Source organism: Pseudopodoces humilis, chromosome 8 (assembly GCF_049639895.1).
Source record: "Pseudopodoces humilis isolate 2021_Gansu_Grassland_sample_001 chromosome 8, ASM4963989v1, whole genome shotgun sequence".
NCBI classification, from domain to species: Eukaryota; Metazoa; Chordata; class Aves; order Passeriformes; family Paridae; genus Pseudopodoces; species Pseudopodoces humilis.
In genome coordinates, this window is record NC_142207.1 from 30641981 (window position 1) to 30660799 (window position 18819).

Sequence of the window (18819 nt, forward strand, 5' to 3'; positions counted from 1 at the left end):
AAAGTCAGATGATTTATTTCATGTTTCTTAGCTGTCTTAATCTGGCCAGAATTGTGTTTCTTGGAATTTTCAGACCTTTAAATCTCCTCAGCTGGGCACTTGCATGAAGCTTGCACAGAACTGTCTTTGAAGCAGATTTTCGTTCTTGGCTTTTAAGCTGGTTTGAAACAGTTTTGGCTCTGCCCTAACCCTGACCTGCTTTTAAAGCCCTAGTAGCTTTCATAGCAATTTAAAGTGATGTATTTGAAACCCTAGTGAGAGGTGGAAATGGGTCCTGAGGAAACAGGACCCTGCCAAACAAGGGATCAGTTGTGTCCAATCCCCAGAGCTTCTGCGTGAGCCCTTCCAGAATTTCATCACTGTGCGCAGACACCGGCAGCTCTCCTCATGCCCAGGTCTCTTTCTGAGGAGTGGGAAAGCTCAGAGAGCAGGAGGCTGAGTCACATGGATGTGCCCTCCTCTGAACTGGCATGTGTGGGCTGCCAGGCTGAGTCCCTCGCTGTTCCCTGGTGGGGACTGTGGGAGGAGCTGCGCCCTTGGGAGCCACAGGCCACGCCAGGTCCAGTACCCAGAGCTAAGACTCAAGCTAACACAAATCCAAAGCCAAAAAAGTCGATTAGTCTGTTGAAATATACTATGCTTTTTGCAATTTTAAATTATAATCTGGCCTACAGTCATAAAAAGCCATGAAAATGAGCAGATATTCGAGAAGATCTGCAGGTGTAGGAGAGTGTTTTGCCCTTAACAAATGTATAAAATGTCAGTTAAGTTTAATGAGAGTTACACAGGTGCATTGATAACCTTGGAATTTCAAAGTATTTCATTTTTTGTTTAAGTACTAGGGACCAAATTTTCCTGCCTGGCACACAGCTGGCTTTTTTACAAAAATATTTATCTCCAATTAGCCATTTAAACCCTTCCTCATTTCCACAATGGAAAAAGAGGATTGCACAGATGAAGGACTGGGCTGGTTTCATCTGATTTCTCCGAACAAGTTCTCTATTTACTCAATAAGTTTGAGTATACATGTAATTATAAAACTGAATGTGACTTTACTCCCTTAGGGAGGTCATTTCACAGAAAATCTGCATTCATCAGTTCAAATGTGAAAAAGTAATATTTACACGCATAGTTTACTAGCTCTTTACTTTAGAAGTACCTTTGCTTTTAAAGGGATACTGTGTCACTCTTAAAGGAATGGAAAAAGTATTGACTGGGAACATTTTCGTAGATTGTTAAATGACATTCTACTAGAAGTGACTTAGACATAAATTTTCTTTCAGAGATGGAGGAAATAGATGAATTTGTAGAATTCCTGGACCAAGAGAGATAACTTGGATAAGGTGCATAGGCCTGGTATAGATCAAGCATGTTTGCTAAAGAAGCAGATCAAACTTCAGTTATGTCTATCCTCAATAATATGGATAGATTCATTCTTGAATAAAAACAGGAAAAACAGTTAGAGCACACTTGTCAGGATAAGTATTGTAGACAAGCCAAGCTATAGGATTAAAGCCTTCCAATAGCTGCTGTGTAAATGTGAGTGAACAAAAGGCAGAACTACTTTTGGTATGTCCTTCTTACTGATAGTGGAGAATGATTTCCATGAAGGCTGGTAAATATCAGAGACTTAAGTTTCAATAGCACTTATAATAATTGTTTCTGCAGTTTCTTTGTGTAGTTTTTCACCATCATTAGAAAAATAGCATTTGATTTTGAGTTTTCTGACTTTGCTGTGACCTCTGTGTTCAGGGCACTTAGAGCTGACTTGAGTCTGACTGTGTAAATATGACACTAAATAAAGCTTGAAAATAAACAACTGCAAACAGCCTTTAGATGAATTGAAGGATTTACTGAAGCATCCACTTAGTTGTAGAAACTAATGGTTCTTTGGGTACAACATACAGAGCTTCAAAACCTTACAATAGCACTGAAGGAGTACACTGTTGGAAAGGATCCAGCTTCATGAAAATAAGGAATCATTCTATGATTATTTAGCTGTTTTTTTCTTTCCTTTCTTTACCTTTTCTTTAGGTAGTGACTTTTTTTTGGCGTTTGAATACTTTAGTTCCTGTAAAAAGTGCATGATTTAACTGTGTTTCTGTTTATAGAGACTCATTCTCTGCCAGAGAAAATATTTGTCTGTGTGCCACTCTAACTAAGTACTTCCTCTAGTCTATGTGTGTGTTAGGTTCAGCTTGGCCTTCTGATGGTCTGTTGGAGCCTATATAGAAGATAGTGGGCTTTTAAAATTCCTTGTTGTAGGTCTAGCAGCAAACATTCAAATAGCCACTGCAAGACTGTCATAACAACATTGGATTGTGGTCTGATATCCTCAATCAGTCTGGGGTTATGGAGAATGTAAAAGGCTCCATCTGCCTTGTTGGTTTTTCTACCAGAATCTGTATTTTGTTATTTTGCTGGTGACAGGCAGGTCGCTCTCCTTTGCCATAGTGGAAATCCTATTCCAGGCCACGCTTTAGCTGGTCAGTGGGCTGAGTTTCTGCTCATACTGATCCTGAAGCTGTAGTGCAATGAACTCTTAATGGTCTGTTGGTCCCCCCATCATTGTAAATGGCTTTATTTGACTAATTTTTCAGGAGCCCAAAAATTCTTCTTCATGGGGATAAATAGTATTTTTAAACATCTGTGGCACTGAGGAGAGGTAAGGAGTAACTTTTCCCCCCTCCCTACTCCTTCTATTTTCTACACATTAGAAACCTCACAAGATTATTCAGAAGGGCTGGTGTACAAGCCTCAATTTAAGATTTAAAAAAAACCAAAAAAAGAATATGTATTAAATAAACTGGGTCCTGGAGAATGTCTAAGCCCCTAGGGATATTTGACTATATGCTGGTGACTTCTTAAAAGTTTGCTGTATCCTTGAGTTAACATCTGCATGGAACACTGTGACTTCAGTGAGGCTTGTGAAGCTTTTGACAATTCCTAAAGGAATCTTGAAGGTAAGGCTGGGATCAATGTCAAGTTCCTAACAGGACTTTACCTCTGACATGTGTTTGCTTTCTTTATGCAAATAAATTAGGTCAAGATTTTATATCAAAACTATTCCTGTATTCTCAGAAGAGTAGGGCTAGAATTTCACACCAGTCTCTTATTTTTAGGTGTAATTCTACAAACAGTTCCAAGAAGCAGATAAAGATATCTGAAAATTCTTCCTGCTTCATTAAAATTGTATATGAATTGAAATTTTCTATTGCAACCTTTTAAGTAACAATAAAAAATAGTATATGAAATTAATAACAGCAGATGGTTAGAACTTGCATTCTAGTTGCAAAGGATAAGTTTTTTAACACTAAGCAAAAGCACATTTTATCCTGCTTGAAATTATCCTTCATGCAATTTAAAGTTTGCTCTCCATAGGTGAATTAGTGCATTGTTGAATGTTGGAAGTATATAGAAGAAATTGAATGAGCATTTTCATATATGTTTTCCATCCAGTGCATGAGATATTTAAACATAGGTATAAAAATCACCATTTATAATCAAATATTTAATTCCCAATGTCCTAAAATCTGTGGAATATCAAGTACTTGCTATTCAGGTCTCTTTCCTTCATAAAGATATGATTGTGAGTGTATTTAAGAGACAATATAATGGTAATATTAAATAAACAAAGCTGAGAAATCCTTCTGAAAGTACCCTGAATGATTGGTAGGAATATCATGATCAGAATGATAACACAATATGCGATACCAATAACCAACCAGCCTGATTACAAGGTATAAAAGTTGCAATTAACTCATACCTATACTTGGTTTTTGTGGATATGTTTGTGATTGGATTAAGTAAAAAAAGCTTAGTCCAATAAAGTTTGAATATATATGTGACAATTAGAAATATAAAATAGTGGACATGGAATGAGGTGGACAGCGAATATTAACAATCTGTCTTCCTACCGCCCATGTGCAGAGTGTCCTGTAGTGCCAGGGCTGTCTGAGCAGTGGGTGGCTCAGTGGGTGGGGGCTCCACTGCATGGGTACTTTTCTGCATGGGTAACTTTCCACAAGACTGGGTTTGGTTAGAGGATTCACATGGAAAGCACCTTAACTGATGGAAATAAGCATGGTGAGAGAGATCTCTGGGGTTTGCCCACATTTTGTGAAGGCTTTTTCACTCATGGCTCAGTTTGTGTGGTTCTTGCTCTGTGTAGCAGTGGTCAGACTTGATTTGCCTGCTGAGGTAATGTGGGTGTAATTTAATGTCCCAGCAGATTTGAGGAAGAGTATATGTGACATGGTCTGGTACTTTAAAGGTACCTGAATATAAATCATCTATGCAAACCTTGTTTTCTAACAAGAACTCTCAATCTTTCCCAGACAGCAAGCAGCCATTAACTGAGGGGGAAAAGGGCAGTCCAGTTACCTGCTGTGGATTTGACTGATCTCTAGGTACATTTCAGACCACCCTATCACTGGATCCAGGGTTACAAGGTGAGGTTGTGCTCATGTGCTGCAGTGCCACCAGGTAAAAGTTATTTCAGCTGCTGCCAGAAATGACATAACAAGAGATATAAGAAGTTTTTGCCTGCCATGGGGATCTTGGAGTAGGGGGACCTTTGGGAAGCAAATGTTATGCTATTGTGGAAATGTATAACCATCTTTAAGCTTTCATAACTATTTTATAAAATGACTGAGTGTCATCTAAGCTATCAATCCCTTAAAAAGGGTAAGAGGCTGATTTCCTGAACTACATCATCAAAGCAATCAGCTCAGGCAAAATAAAGCATATCAGTGAGTATGGAGAATACTCTTTTTCACAACCTGCTTCAGCCCATTAACCAGATGAAAGTCTACTTGGTGATGGGTCATAACTTTGAAAATAAGCCTACCTTATAAGGAGTTCTGCATTGAAATAAAAATTTCAAAAAATTTTTTAAAAGGGCTCAGTTTGCCTATTTTTTCAAAATTAAATCATGACGATGAATTCTTTCTGAGGAAACCTATGTTTTCAATTAGCACTTAATGTTTAAAGACAGATTAAAATGTGCTCCACACATGCATTCACAGAATCTTAGTGCAATAAGGCTCATAAAAGCCATAAAATATTGGAAAGAAGACAGCATGAAAAGGAAATGGAAAAGTAAAGCAGGCAGAATAAACCTCCTTTGCATTCTCTATTTGAACTTAGACATAACTGTACTGACATTTATTTAATGTCCTGGGCTAATAGTTCTAGTAGTGACACCAAGCATCCCTGTGCTAGAATTATAGCTAGAATTATAACTGTTACAGAAATTTTTCTTCATTTCAGCTTTGTGTGAATGTGATGCATAAAGACAAGTTTTATATCCCTGACTTACACAAATTCTGATTCCTTTTTTCCTCCTTTTCCTGTATTATTTCTTTCTACTATTGTTGCTATTCCCCCTTTTTTTTTTATTAATTATCCACAATTTTGTCCATGTTGGCAGTTTTTCCCTGGCTGCTTGAAAGAAAGGAATAGGGAATGTCCATATCAACATAGAAAATACTAAGAAAAATGACATGTTTTCTTTTTTCGCGATTATAAAAATTATTTTTAAATTGGGTTTTATGAATACCCTGGTTTTCTATTTATCAGATCTTACCACCTGATAGACGTAGTTCCTATTTTCTAGAAGAGTACTCACTTTTAAGAGAGAACATAGCCCTTATATAAATCACATTTTCTTGATAGAAGAAAACTACTGCTGAAGAGAATCTAAAAGTATCATTTTGACTATTCCAATCCTTTAAAGCAGATTAAAGTTTATGTATTAATAGAGTGATGAAAAGATGGGTAAAAAGGGGGTGGAAGCTTCAGTCATAAGAGAATACATTAATTCAGCAGCTGAAATATTGCTGCTAACTTCAACAGGGGCAATCTTTCACCCTGTGTCTACTGCTTTGAGTTGGTGTCAAAAATGCCTGCCCTGAAATTATTAAATCTGTTTCTTCTTACTAATTAAAGATATTGAATAATGTAATTTAAGAAGGTTGCCTTATAGAAAGCTGAGCAATTCCAGTAAGATGCTGAGCAAGCCAAGTTCCTTTTGTCAATGGAGCTGAGGCCTTTCCCAATTTTAAATGGTAAGTAAATGGAATCAAAGGCACTTCAACTATCCAGGACAAAAACCAGTATGTTTAAAAATGGGCTTTTTCTGGAGAATATAAATTTAATATAGGGCATTATGTCATAGAATATTCTGAGTTGGAAGGGACCCATCAATATCATTGGGTCCAACTCATAGTCAAGAACAGGACACCCCAAGAATCCCACCACATGCCTGAGAATGTTGTCCAAATGTGTCTATAGGTACCGAACATTCACTAAACATCTGCTAAGGGTTTTTTTTACATGGGAAGCAATATCCTGTGTAAATGGATCCCTTCAGTCCTACTTTATAGTGTGTGTAAAGTCACAGGCACTTTGTTTCATATGGATGTAATAATAAATTTGGGGGTTTAGGGGGGAAAATATATTCCTTATTTTAGTGGCCCTTTCCCTTTGAGGGAAGACACTCCTTGGACATGTCTCCACTTTTGGCTTGCACAGTGCCCCATCTGCTCAAGACACTCCCTTCTGCAGGCCACCCAGCGTGGTTCCCCCATAGCTCCCTGCAGGCAGCAGGCTCAGGCCCAGAGCAACAGCTGACAAAGTCTCATTTTGAGCTCAGACACATTCCAGTACATTTGCTTACTTTGGGGTTTTACTTGGAAACTTAGTCTGCAGAACTTGATCAGTAGCTAACTTTCCTGGGAGCATTATGTATATACTTTTCTCTAAGATTAATTTTAACATATGTATTCTGTGATTCTGAAGTCCCTCCTGGAGCTGCTTTAGCCATTCTCCAGTCACATCTGTAGGCCAGCTCTGTTAATTGGCATGTAGTGTGTACAGGCTTTTCAGCATTTTTATTTTGCTAGGAAATCAGATGTGACTTGGGAGCAATGTGGTTTGTAGGACTGCATTCTGAACTTCTTGCTCATGTTATGGTTGGTAAGAATGTTGCTACAAACTTAAACGTTTTATTTCCCAGGTTTCAAGTAGATGACTCCATCAACTTTGGATGTGATACAAATTAAGTTCTAAGGCTGAAAATCAATGCTTTAAAAATAACAGTGTAATGATAGGGAAAACAATTTGCTGGGGTATTTACTGTACTTTGGTCACAGCCTGATAGTGGCCAATGGGATGTTAGTACATGAGACCAAAATGGTAACCATGAGCTCTTTTCTTACCCAAAGTGAAACGATTTTACAGACAGGAGCGCTGGACACAGGCCCAGGCAGCATGCTGTGCTAATATTCTGGTAGTTGAGCACACACGCTCTTAGGTCCATACCTTGCACATAAATACTGGTGACTATAGGGTTCCATCTGCATGGGGCTTTAGGTAAGAGCATAGGCAATAAGAGTTTAGTTGAGCTCCACATCACCTTCCTGTCCTTTCAGTGGGGTCATTGATGCTTCTTACATTTCTGAGAATAAATCCTGTAATATTTCTGAATATATGAAACTTGCACCAATTATATCATTATACATTACATAAATAAACAGCAATAGCTACAAAACTTCCAACAACCATGAATGAAATCAATACATAAGATTTTAATCATGTCCTTAGTTTACACAATATAAACTCTAGAAGACAGATACAGCATTTTGTTTCTTGAAGACATGGTATGTTATACTAGGACATGATGACAAGTTACCAAAGTGTTCATTTTGTGCTTGGGGCTGCACTGAGCATATTAAAGCACAGTTCAGTGGTCTGAAGTGTGTTAAGACAAAATAGTTCTACATAGTCTTGGACATGAATTTTAAAATAAGCGAATGACAATAAAATAATACTATTTTAAAACTGTGGATAAAATTCAGTGGTGGTGATTAAGTAATCCTGAGCCTCAACACATAACAAGCCTATTTCCACAAGTGAATTAAGTTAAAAATAAACTTTCAGCCAAATTCTTTCTTTGCAGTCCCATTGGTTTAAGTGATTCCCTAGGTCAGAAAAATTATTTGAGTTATGAATATGCTTATTGGCTAGAACTTTAACTCAGGGACTTTCAGTCAATGAAAAAGAACAAAGTAAGCTATCTTGGGGTCCTAAGGTAAGTTAATTAAATATTAGGAAAAAAAATCCAGTGAAGGCCATCAATTGGGACCTATTTGAATTACAGATTAGCATTTGCCTTTGCCACTTAAGTGGGTAGCTTGCTGTGATCCTTTTATGTTCTCACTTAATCAGTTTAAGTTCTTAGGCAAACAAAAGCCAGCTTGACAATGAATTTGTAATAAAGAATAAAATAATGATGCTGGCTTTCCTATTCTAAGTAAAGAATAAGTATAATTTTCAGGAGACTTCATGCAAGACTTTCCCTAGTTATTTCCCTAATTAATTCCTTGACTTTTTTACTTAGACTAATGTTGGGTTTAATTTAATTGAGACATTCTAAATGAAAAGCTGCCAGTGCCAGTAACTTATGGAATTTACTGGGTTTGGAGTTCCTCATAGCAAATGCCGATTTATGGTGACTGACATAATCCAAGACTCCTCACTAGCAGTTTTAAAGCAAAGTATCATCTTATGTCCTGAAATTAAAAATAAACTGAAACAACATTGCAAAGGTTGAATGCAACCAAGAAAGATAACTTTCCTCTATTAGGACTTAAATTCATTTATTAAACCTTCCTACACAAAGGTTGATGGGAATATTTTCCTACAGCTGGGCAGCAGTGTTACTGATGTAGCATTGTTTAAATCTCTAGCTGATACTAGTTTTATACGTGGATTTCTCTGCAGGAAGATTATGATTTTGAGTCTGTGTGGTTTGGAATCTAGTCCATTTAAAATATGATTGAAAAGTGGTATAATATTCCTCTGTTTTCCTTCTTGCCTTTTTCTGTAGTTCCCTATTTTTCCTACCTTTTTCTGTAGTTTCCTATTACATTTTCTCATTTTAAATAGCAGAATTTTTCTTTTACTAGAAGGGCCTGTATGAAATGGGAAAACCGATTCCTTATGCAGTAATAGTCTTAAAAGTGCAGTGTGAACACACTTCAAAGGTACTATTTCAAAGAACTATTTTCCTCTCATATAGTATTTCAGTCATGTTCATTTTAATGGTTAATTCCAAGAAAGGGCAAGCATTTTCTGTGCACTATATTTTTGAGAGTTAAATATATGGTGTGGCAATTTGCTGCTTTTTTTTTAAGCTAAGTGTGTGCTCGAAGAAGTTATACAAGGTGGAAATTTCAAACAGCACTTACCATGGGTTTAACTGCCTACATAAAACTTGATGGCAACTCTCGCATTGGTGTAAGCTCCCTTTGGTGAAACCGCACTGCTTTTGAAAAAATCTTGCTTGTCTTTGAACAGATACCTTTTGAATTCAGCTAGAGTTTATTTCCAGTTTCCATGTATCCACTGATTTCATATTGATCTAAAACACTGGCACAGGTTCTCATATGTAGCAGATAGCTTGCTCATTTATATGAAGATACTTTTTATCAGCTTGGTACAGATTAGTTTAGAACAGGAGCACTGTCACACTGTATGTAACACTGTGAAAGGTGTGAGAGGCGCTTAAACTCCATTGGAGAGACCCTCAAGGAGATTGGATTTTAATTGCTCATATGTATGCATGCTCACATGCATTTGAAGTTGCTAATTGGGTTTTTCTGGCTTGACTTTGAGATTTTGAAAGGTTTAAGTGTGTGAATTATATTTTAATATATTTCTGAGTCCTCACAATTACCTAAGAGTATTCCCTAGCCTCATCTATGACTCATAATGTGCTTTGACTTTTGAGTAATTTTGAATTTTACATGTGACTTTTAGGTCAGATAACCTACAGTACTGACTTACTGGCTAAAAGTAGCATTATCATAATATCAGCAAACAGGATATTTGGTAGTATTTAGTTATATATTTATTTCAGAGTATTCTATCTTGACATTTCTAGGAGTGTCCTAGCTTTGGAGAGAACTCTCATTTCATCAAGACTTTTTAGAGCTTGTCATTGAGTACACCCTGCTTTTGTATAAAGATTTTGCTATTGTGTTGTCGTTTCCTTTCATACTGTATATTCTTAAAACGTGAAGGTTGCTCTAATGTGAAGCACGAAACACCTCTCCTGTGAAAACAGGCTGGAGAAATTTGGGTTATTCAACCTGGAGAAGGCTCAGGGGAGATCTTATAGTATCCTGCCAGTACCTGAAAGGGGTCTGCCAGAAAGATGGGGACACACATTTTGGCAGGGCCTGTTGTGATTAGACAAGGGTTAATGGCTTTAAACTAAAGGAATGTAGATTCAGACTAGCTATAAAGAAGAATTTTATGTTGTGAGTGATGAAACACTGAAAAAGGACTCCCAGAGAGGTGGTGGATGCCCCACGCCTAGAAATCCTCAAGGTCAGGCTGGACAGAGCTCTGAGAAGCCTGATCTGTTTGAAGATGTCCCTCCTAGTTGCAGGGGACTTGAACTACATGACCTATAAAGGTCCCTTACAACCTTAACTATTCTGTGATTCTATTAGAAAGTGATTATTTAATCATGTCATATCACTTTTTCATCTTCTGTGTTTAATCAACCACAAATTGGTAGTTGAGGCAATCCTGAATTCAAAGTGTCTCCTGCTGGTGGAAAGAGCCTGGGTTTGTTTCCTGCTTTTCCACATTTATTGCTTTACTGAGATGAACTAGACAAAGAGGATTCACTCCTACCACTATTGCAGTGTCTCTGTCTACTAAATTTGGTGTGGTTACATACTGTAAGATGGATGTATAACAATGAAGGTGGATTGGAGAATCTGCTCCATGAGTTGAGGCCCAGGATTCTCCTCCCAAGGAATTTTCTTCTTGTGTAAGTTTCCCTTGGCACAGAAGAAAAATGAGCTCAAAAAAAGGCTTTACTATCCACGATCTTGTGCTAATTTGCAAAATTCCACATTCCTCTGTTCTTACAGAATCCTACAATCTATGGAAAAAAGGGAAAAAAACATTGGAGAGAAAGTTGTTGCATAAATATACAACATTATTCTATGCAATGTTGGCTTCTCCCCTACTGAAACCATCTTTAAGTGCAGGACCATGATAAAAGCAAGTATTTATAGGGGGGCATTCAATTAATATCCTTTTCAATTCTATTGTTCATCTGTTTTAGTTATGAGTCGTAATTTGTTGGTGAGACCAAAACAGAATTAGAGATGAAGGGCAAGCTTTTAAATATCACTGTAGGAATCTCTCCTAGGAGTGAAATTGCAGAAGATATCTTTGAATACCTCAGAAATAAAATAGTGTGAAAACAGCTTGGTGCAAGAGAGTAGGGAACTTTGATGTTGTTCCCCTTCAGCGTATTTTTACGTTAATCTCTGGTTTTGCTGTTAGAATAGGCTTGTATGTACCATTTTCTGGGTTACCTTTCTTCTTCTGGGCATTCTCATCCTTTGAAGAAACAGAGGAAAACTTCACAGGCTTTAGGATTCTGCATCACTGAGAGGTGCTAAATCATGCTGTGATTACCCAGGGAGTTTCCAATGTGTATGAATCCGGGTGAAGATGTTTACTTCAAATGGGATTGTTCTCCAGCTGAAATAGCTGAACACAGAAAATCTTACAGCAGATGAATCTACATTTCCCTGCAGCAGGTATAGATGACCCCATTCTTAGCTAATGAGGGGATTAGTGACTGAGCTTTCTCTCAGCAGACCATAAACACTGTGGGAAGAAAGAAATTTAACATTGTTCTCCCAGTTGCAAGTGATCCACAAAAGAGAGATTTGCTTAGTACTCACGCTAGAATGCTAATTAAGGCACATTGTTAAGGGCCAAATACTAGGCTGGGGCTTAGGTAGGTTTGTCAGGGAACAGGGGCAGAGAACCTTGAAGGAAAGCAGGTAATTGGGTGGTTTGAAGGGGTGATTCTGGTGTTAAAAGTGTAGAGCATCTTCTGGCGATTTCCTACAGTCTTCCCAACTGGTAGGACAGTAAGTGTAGAGCAAGTAGGCATTTGAGGCAAGATTATTCAGCGAAAGAATTAATTTGAGAATGTTTATTTCCTGTTGGGCGAAGGGGGCTTATTTACAAGTTCCTGAAGCAAGCTGCCTTATTTTAGCTGTGTGAGCCCCTCTCAAGGGACTGGAGTCCCGTTTGATAACACGGTGAGGCAGGGGGCACTTAGCAGGGGAGAGGAGGAAAGCCTCCTCCGGCTTGGCAGGGACCGAGCTCCTAATAAGGGAATAGGCTCCAAATGGGGCTATACCCTCCATTTCCAGGAAGCGTGCGCTGGCTGTGGTAAAACAGAGCTTTCTCTTCCTGACAGCTGCTTAAAACTCTGCTTTTGCTTGCTTATTAAACGGTCCTGAAGAAGCACCCGCACTGCACGGCAGCAGGAAAATATCCTGCAAGTGTGCTCGTAAAGAGAAAAGTTCAAGGAAGAGTGAAGCCAGCTCTGATTCGGTTATTTACCATCAATCAGACTGTTGCTTGGCAGGGAGTGGATGACTAGGAGCCTGAACGAGCTGAAAAGGGGCAGGAAGAAAGTGGAGGCAGCATTCTTCCTATTTAAAGCTGCATCCCCTGAAAGGAGTGTTTGCAGACTGCGCTGGAGCTGGTGCTGAAAAGAGGGCTGGCAGACTTTGTCCTGGAACTGATGCGGAAAGGCAGAACGACTCCTCAGCTGGCTTCATGGTGCTAAAATAACCTTACGATTCTGCACTTCTTGCTGCCCGGGGGGGATACATGTCTGATATCTAGGCATGATGGCAGTCTTGGTACAAACGAGAACTTTTTTCATCCTCGCTGCTTTATTAGGCCGGTTTGTAACCATAAAAGCGCAAGAAGTGGAAGAATATGAAGGTGGTGAGTTTCTCTCTACTTCTAAAACACTTACCGTAACTCCCCCTTTGCATGTAGTGTGTTTATTGTGTGATTTGGCTAATAAGCGGAGTGGAAAACCTCTGGGGTACGAGAGTAAGACTTTTCCTTTCACATACTGAGAAGGGGGCAGAGAGGGGTTCGCGCTTTGGGTTTTTGAGCGGAAGACCGAGGTTTGCGGCGCTCGCTGCGGGCACAGAGCGGGAGGGGCGGTCAAAGGCCAAGTGCTGCCGCGGGGCGCTCGGGCTGAGCCCCCCGTCCCGTCCCGGCGGGGCTGCGGCTGCTGCAAGTTCCCAACAAAAGAAAGAGCTTGGGACGCGGCTGGAGGACAGCTGGGCAAGGGAGCCGGGAGAGTAAACACCGAAGCCTCGCAGGGTGGAGTCGTTTGCGCTGAACTACATCTGCTTTCTCACATTCTTTGTTTTAGAGAAATGCAGAAACGTGGATTCTCCCTTTTTTTCACCCCTCCCCCCCCTCCTTTTAATTCTCCTTTCTTTCCTCCTCCGGCTCGTTTTCCCCCAGGCTCCTGCGGAGGGGCTGCCGAGGATGGCACAGAGCCTCCCCTCCAGCCGGGGGTGGCGGAGCGGGGCAGGCTCCGTGCGGGCAGGAGCGCTGGCCAACTGCGAGCCTCACCCGCCCAGCCTGCGCTGCCTGCGGCTGCTTGGTGGCTGGTCGAGTTTAATATCATTTCAGTGCCTGCGAGAGAGACACTGACGGTCAGGAGTAGTGACTGTGCTCTTTCATCGGTCGGGATGCATGTCGTGATCTGTGTTGATTTCCTGAAATGTGAGCAGGCTGATATGGGACAGTCTGGAGCTATTGTACTCCTGAACGTACTTCCTAGGCTTCTTATATGTAACACTGGCTTCTTTTCCGAATTATGCCCTACAAAAGGACTTTATAGGGCATTCCAGCACATTGTAGGATGTAGCCTACACTGCAGCTTACACTTAATTTATCATGTGTTTTTAAGAGTGTAATTTTCTTGTAACTGAATTTCTCTGGTAATATGCTGGATTGCATAAGTGAGGAGGAGTCAAAGCCTGATGAATAAACCAGTGCAATATTTCTGAAACCTTAGTTCCACAAAGCAAAATGAGACTGTCCTGCCCGTGCACAGCTGTGTAAGAAGTCCCATAGAGGGGGCACTTTATATAAACGTATGAGTGTAATTCATATACTTGCCATAAAGGGAGGCATATATTATGCATTTTTCAGTTATATGTAATACCAAACAAAACACTTGTGAAAATACTGACCTCATTTTTGGTATCCATTTAATAAAAATTTTAGGGTTTTGCCTGTTTAAAAAAAATGCAAAACTTATATATGAGTTTTGTGTGGGGTTTTTACATCTCATTTACTAGACTGTTGGAATTATGAAATTTTGGGATAAGCCAGTAATGTAGCAGCACGTTTTGGGATGCATTTCCCATGTGTTGATGGCTGAGGCAACTGAGAGGTACGTGGTAAGTCAGAGAGCAAAATTTGTTGTAGTAAATTAGTAACATCTGTTTACACTTACATCACTTACTCATCTTCCTGTTTGAGAATTAATAGCTTTTGTCTACTATCCATACTTTCTCCAGTGTTCATTATAGTAAAAGAACACCAAACTCAAATCTATTTTAGTGTGATGTGAGGGTTGGTGCAGTAAAGATAGAAGTCCATTCTATACACTGGTCTGGTTTAATTGCATAAGAAAGGGATTTCACCTTTCATTTAGTTCCTGATTGAAGCCTACAAATGCTGAAGAGTGAACAGGTTTTATCCTTAGTTTGTCTTGGGCTTGGTATTTGCACAGAGGTTGAACATCAGTCAACATTGTATTTTGCTGCAGGTGACTTTGTAGAGCTGCTTTGTTTCTCATTCATTTATGTACATCTTGAATATAGGTACTACCAAATAAACAAATATTAGAGGTATATGGGAATGCAAGGAAGGCACTTCAGGAAGTGTAGATTACAGAAAGCTATCTAACTTTCAGAAAGATATAAACCAGTGTTGTACCAGTCATTTTTCATGACAATCCTAGAAAAATTATGGGTTGAATACTGCTTGTCAACCTCAGACACAGTGGCAGAAAGAAATAGCTTTTGTGGTAGTGTGTTACAGAATTTATCATCAAGGGGGATTGATACTGATAGATAAGTTGAATATAATAAAACAGGTAATACGGTTAAAAATCTTTAATGAAAGAACTGTAATACTTCTTCAAACCAAACATTCTGCTTAATTTTTTTTGGCACTTACCATTGCTGTGCTTTTAAGTAATGCCAGTTTCTTTATTATTTTTTTTTTCTCTTGATACCATTGCGGATTGGTCTATTCTGCTCAAGAGCACTTGGCTTATAATGCTACATGATGCACGTGCTTAAAATGCATGTAAAAATGTGAAAACCAGGCACTTCCAAACCTAGTACAGCAAAACTGGTCATTTTGAGACTGACTGTTTAAATGTGCCTATTGAAAAGTTATTTATCAATAAGGTCAGTGCTGCAAAATCCTAGAAGGACTGAAAGATCATGGTTTTAATTTCTTTGTAGAGACCTGGTCTAGTTCAGAAATGCAATGGGATCAAAAAGTGCCCAGGAGGTGACTGAAATTTTGTGCTGTTTAAATGCTGAATACCTGAAAGCTCTGAACTTTTGGTACAGGGTTTTCCACACAACTCTACAATCCTTCCTCTTTCCCCAGGGCTTGGGATAGAGTGAACTACTAGCAGAAACAGGGTGTGCTTCTGGGATCCTTTCCCATCCCCTTGGGAGTGTAAAAGTGTTCACAGTTCCTAAGGAGAATGATATTGTATGATTCTATATGAAAGCACGTACACATAAGCACCCCTGTTTTTACAATTGTTATAATTTTAGTGAGGATCTGATAATGCTTAGAATTTCAGAGTTACTGTTTAGGTTGGAAAAGACCCTTAAGATCATTTAATCCAACTGTTTGCACAGCACTGCTTCAGCAGATTGTTGCTCCAGCTCAGCTTGGTGTTGGCTGTGAACTTGCTGTGATCCCCTCATGCAGATCATTGGCAAAGATACTGAACAGAACTGGGCCCAGTACTGAGCCCTGGGGAACGCCACTGGTGACCAGATGCAAACTGGATTTAATTCCATTCAAGACCAGTCTTAGGGTTTGGCCATCCAGACAGTTTTTTACCCAGTGGACAGCACCCACCCAAGCCATGAGCAGCCAATTTCTCCAGGAAAATGCCATGGGAAATGGTGACCAAAGCTTTACTAAGTTCCAGGCAGACAACATTCCAGCTGTTTCCTCATCCCATGGGTAGTTCACCTTGTCATAAAAGAAGATCAGGTTGGTCAAGCAAGACCTGCTTTTCATAAAGCCATGCTGGCTACGTCTGATCCCCTGGTTATGCTGTACTGATTCATTTTTTCCCCCAAAGTTCCAGATTCCCAGATTGTTCTTTTATGTCTGTACCTCTGTTTTCTTCATGAGAAAATCCACATATGTGTGTGTGTGCACATAGGTATAGATGTTTGGTGGTTTAAGCATGCCAAATAATTAAAAAACAGAAATTAATATAGCTCTAAACAAGCAGCAAATGGGAATCTAGTATCTATTAGACAAAGTCATAATTCTGTGGGGACTAACTCATTGACTTAGAATGTTTGAGGTTGACTTTCCTGACCATAAGAGTGTAGGAAGGATACTCTACACAGAAATTTCTACAGAAAGATTCCTTGAGAGGATTCCTTCTGTTCAGCCTGAGCAAAACTTTGCTCAAAATTATGGAATACATAAAATTGAGGGTCATGTTAAACTATCCACATTAACTTGTAGTTTTTTTGGAAAATACTGTGTGATTGAGGAATAATTGCATGCTGTGTTTGTTAGTGCAGGCGTTTTTTTCCCCATGATATTTACAAATATGGATTATTGCCATAGAAACCAAATGGTCATTTCATGACTCATGTTTTGACATGCTCAGTCTTAATTTCTTGGGGAGATCTTTTCATCCTTGCTATTTGTTTTACTGTAATAACAAACATTCTGTCAGCTTGGTTTGTTCATGCAAAACATGCAGGATTGGTCCTGTTTAACAATAGTTAAATGTAAGGTAGTTAAAAAGAAGTATTTTTTAACTTGCTAATGCTTTAGAAGTTTTCAGAAAAAAAGAATTACCTACCAAATCCCTTGACTGATGATAAATGCTTCTAGGAAACACTGCTTAGGAACAACTCTTGGTGTTGAAGTTGTGTTTTCTATCTGGGTAAACTGTAAGTTATGATTTTTCTGTGGTTAGAATTAAAAGTGGTCAACTTGCCACATTAAGTTGCTTTTTGGTGTTTTTTGAGAAAAGAAACACAGATTCTTGTGTGTATGTGCAGGGAAGCAGAAACTGCAAAGGCAGATCTTCATGCAACAATATCCTTTAAAAAAGCTGAGCAGATGTTCATGGCCTGTATACAACTATTTTTCCATATACAGAGTAAGGCAACAAACTCAGTGCCAAGAAATAACAAAGTAATAAAAAATAGTCGAAATTCCAGCTGGAGGCATGTGACTTATCCTTATATGTGCACTGTTTCACTTATGTTTGTCATTCTGACCCCACGCATTTTTGCGTGTAAAGTCCTGATGATACGATTTTCTCAGAAATTCTCTTTTGAAAGAATAAATCAAAGTGTTAATCCAGTGGATTCTCAGTTGGGTCAGGGAAGAGGGACTGGACTTGCACTTCAGTTTATTGTGTAGACAAACCCCTGTTCTTAACATAACCAACAAGGCAAACCCAAGTATCCTTTAATGTAAAATGAATAAATTAATCAGATTAACTTGGAATTTCAGTTTTTGACAAAGGCTTCTTGGAGTTTGAACTTTCAGAGCACGAGGAAGGATTGTTGCACTGCCTGAAATCTCAAGCTGTAACAGACCCACCTTGTTCAACCGTCTTTGAATGCCCTGGTGAGACTGTCATGTGCAGAGGGTCAGGTATGATTTGAACTGGAATGTAGGATGCATTAATTCCAAGTTCGATAAAGAAAAGGTATTTCTTTCTGTGGTGTAAAATGAGAAACCAGGTACTTTGAAGCTGGAGAAAAATGGCTCATAAGTCATGTAACACTTACAGGAACAGAGATACCCCAGGGGATGGCATCATGTATTGTTTATGTCTTTTATATAATCAGTGCATTGTGTGTGTAGAAATAATACTGTTTCTCTAGATGCTTTTCTTTTTTTTTTTTTTTTGTCATGGATTGTTCTATGACTGTGCTTTTCCTAACTTATATTGAGAGAAATTTGAAGAGTTAGTGCTGTTTCTGAACTACCAGAGAGGATAAACCAGTGGTACTGACTATAGGAAGTAATACAATTATTTTCATAAAAATAGGTATTTTATAATTTGATCTATAATTATGGAAACAGTAATATGCTGGAAGCTTTGGATGATGAGAAAGCCATGATGCTGTGGTAATTAAAATATCCAAACCGTTGCTTATAATTATCTCTCCTTAGTAAGCAACATACATTTTTCATAGCCTGCTGTGCTGTCTTTCATTCTTGCAGTGAGAAACAATTCCATTATTCCACTATCCCACCCGCATTTGCTGCAGAAAGGTCATGTGTTATATAAGCATGAAGACTAAGAATGATTGTCAGAGGGCCAGTGGTGGGATGCTCTCTGTTCAGGGAGCTCCTATTCATGCAGACCCTCAGGATTCTGTTTGTATCTGCTGCTGAAGATAGGTCTTGTCTTTGGAGAGCTGTCCTAAGGTTGTTCCTCTGCCATGCTCCTGCCAGCTGAAGCTTGATTGGAGCTTTGGAGAATTTGCATTTTTCTGCTGCTTTGTGTGAGCAGTATAGTTGGGAGAGTGATATAATGAAGTTGCTTATATACTGAAAAGCTTTCATGGTGTTTTGTGTCTTCACTACTTTTCATTTATAGCCTTTGGACTATGCAGCAGTAGCATGGGGGGACTAAAGAATTAA

At 39.0% G+C, this 18819-nt stretch overlaps 1 protein-coding gene across 1 annotated transcript in view; it reads left to right on the forward strand.

The window, feature by feature from the left end:
* Positions 1-12312: 12312 nt before the first annotated feature.
* The window catches only part of COL5A2 (collagen type V alpha 2 chain), a 95047-nt gene continuing 88540 nt past the window's right edge, over positions 12313-18819 (forward strand). The window contains exon 1 of the mRNA XM_005530331.2: positions 12313-12843. Within this exon, the coding sequence (XP_005530388.2) occupies positions 12741-12843 (103 nt within the window). The 5' untranslated portion in view covers positions 12313-12740. The remainder of the gene's footprint in view (positions 12844-18819) is intronic.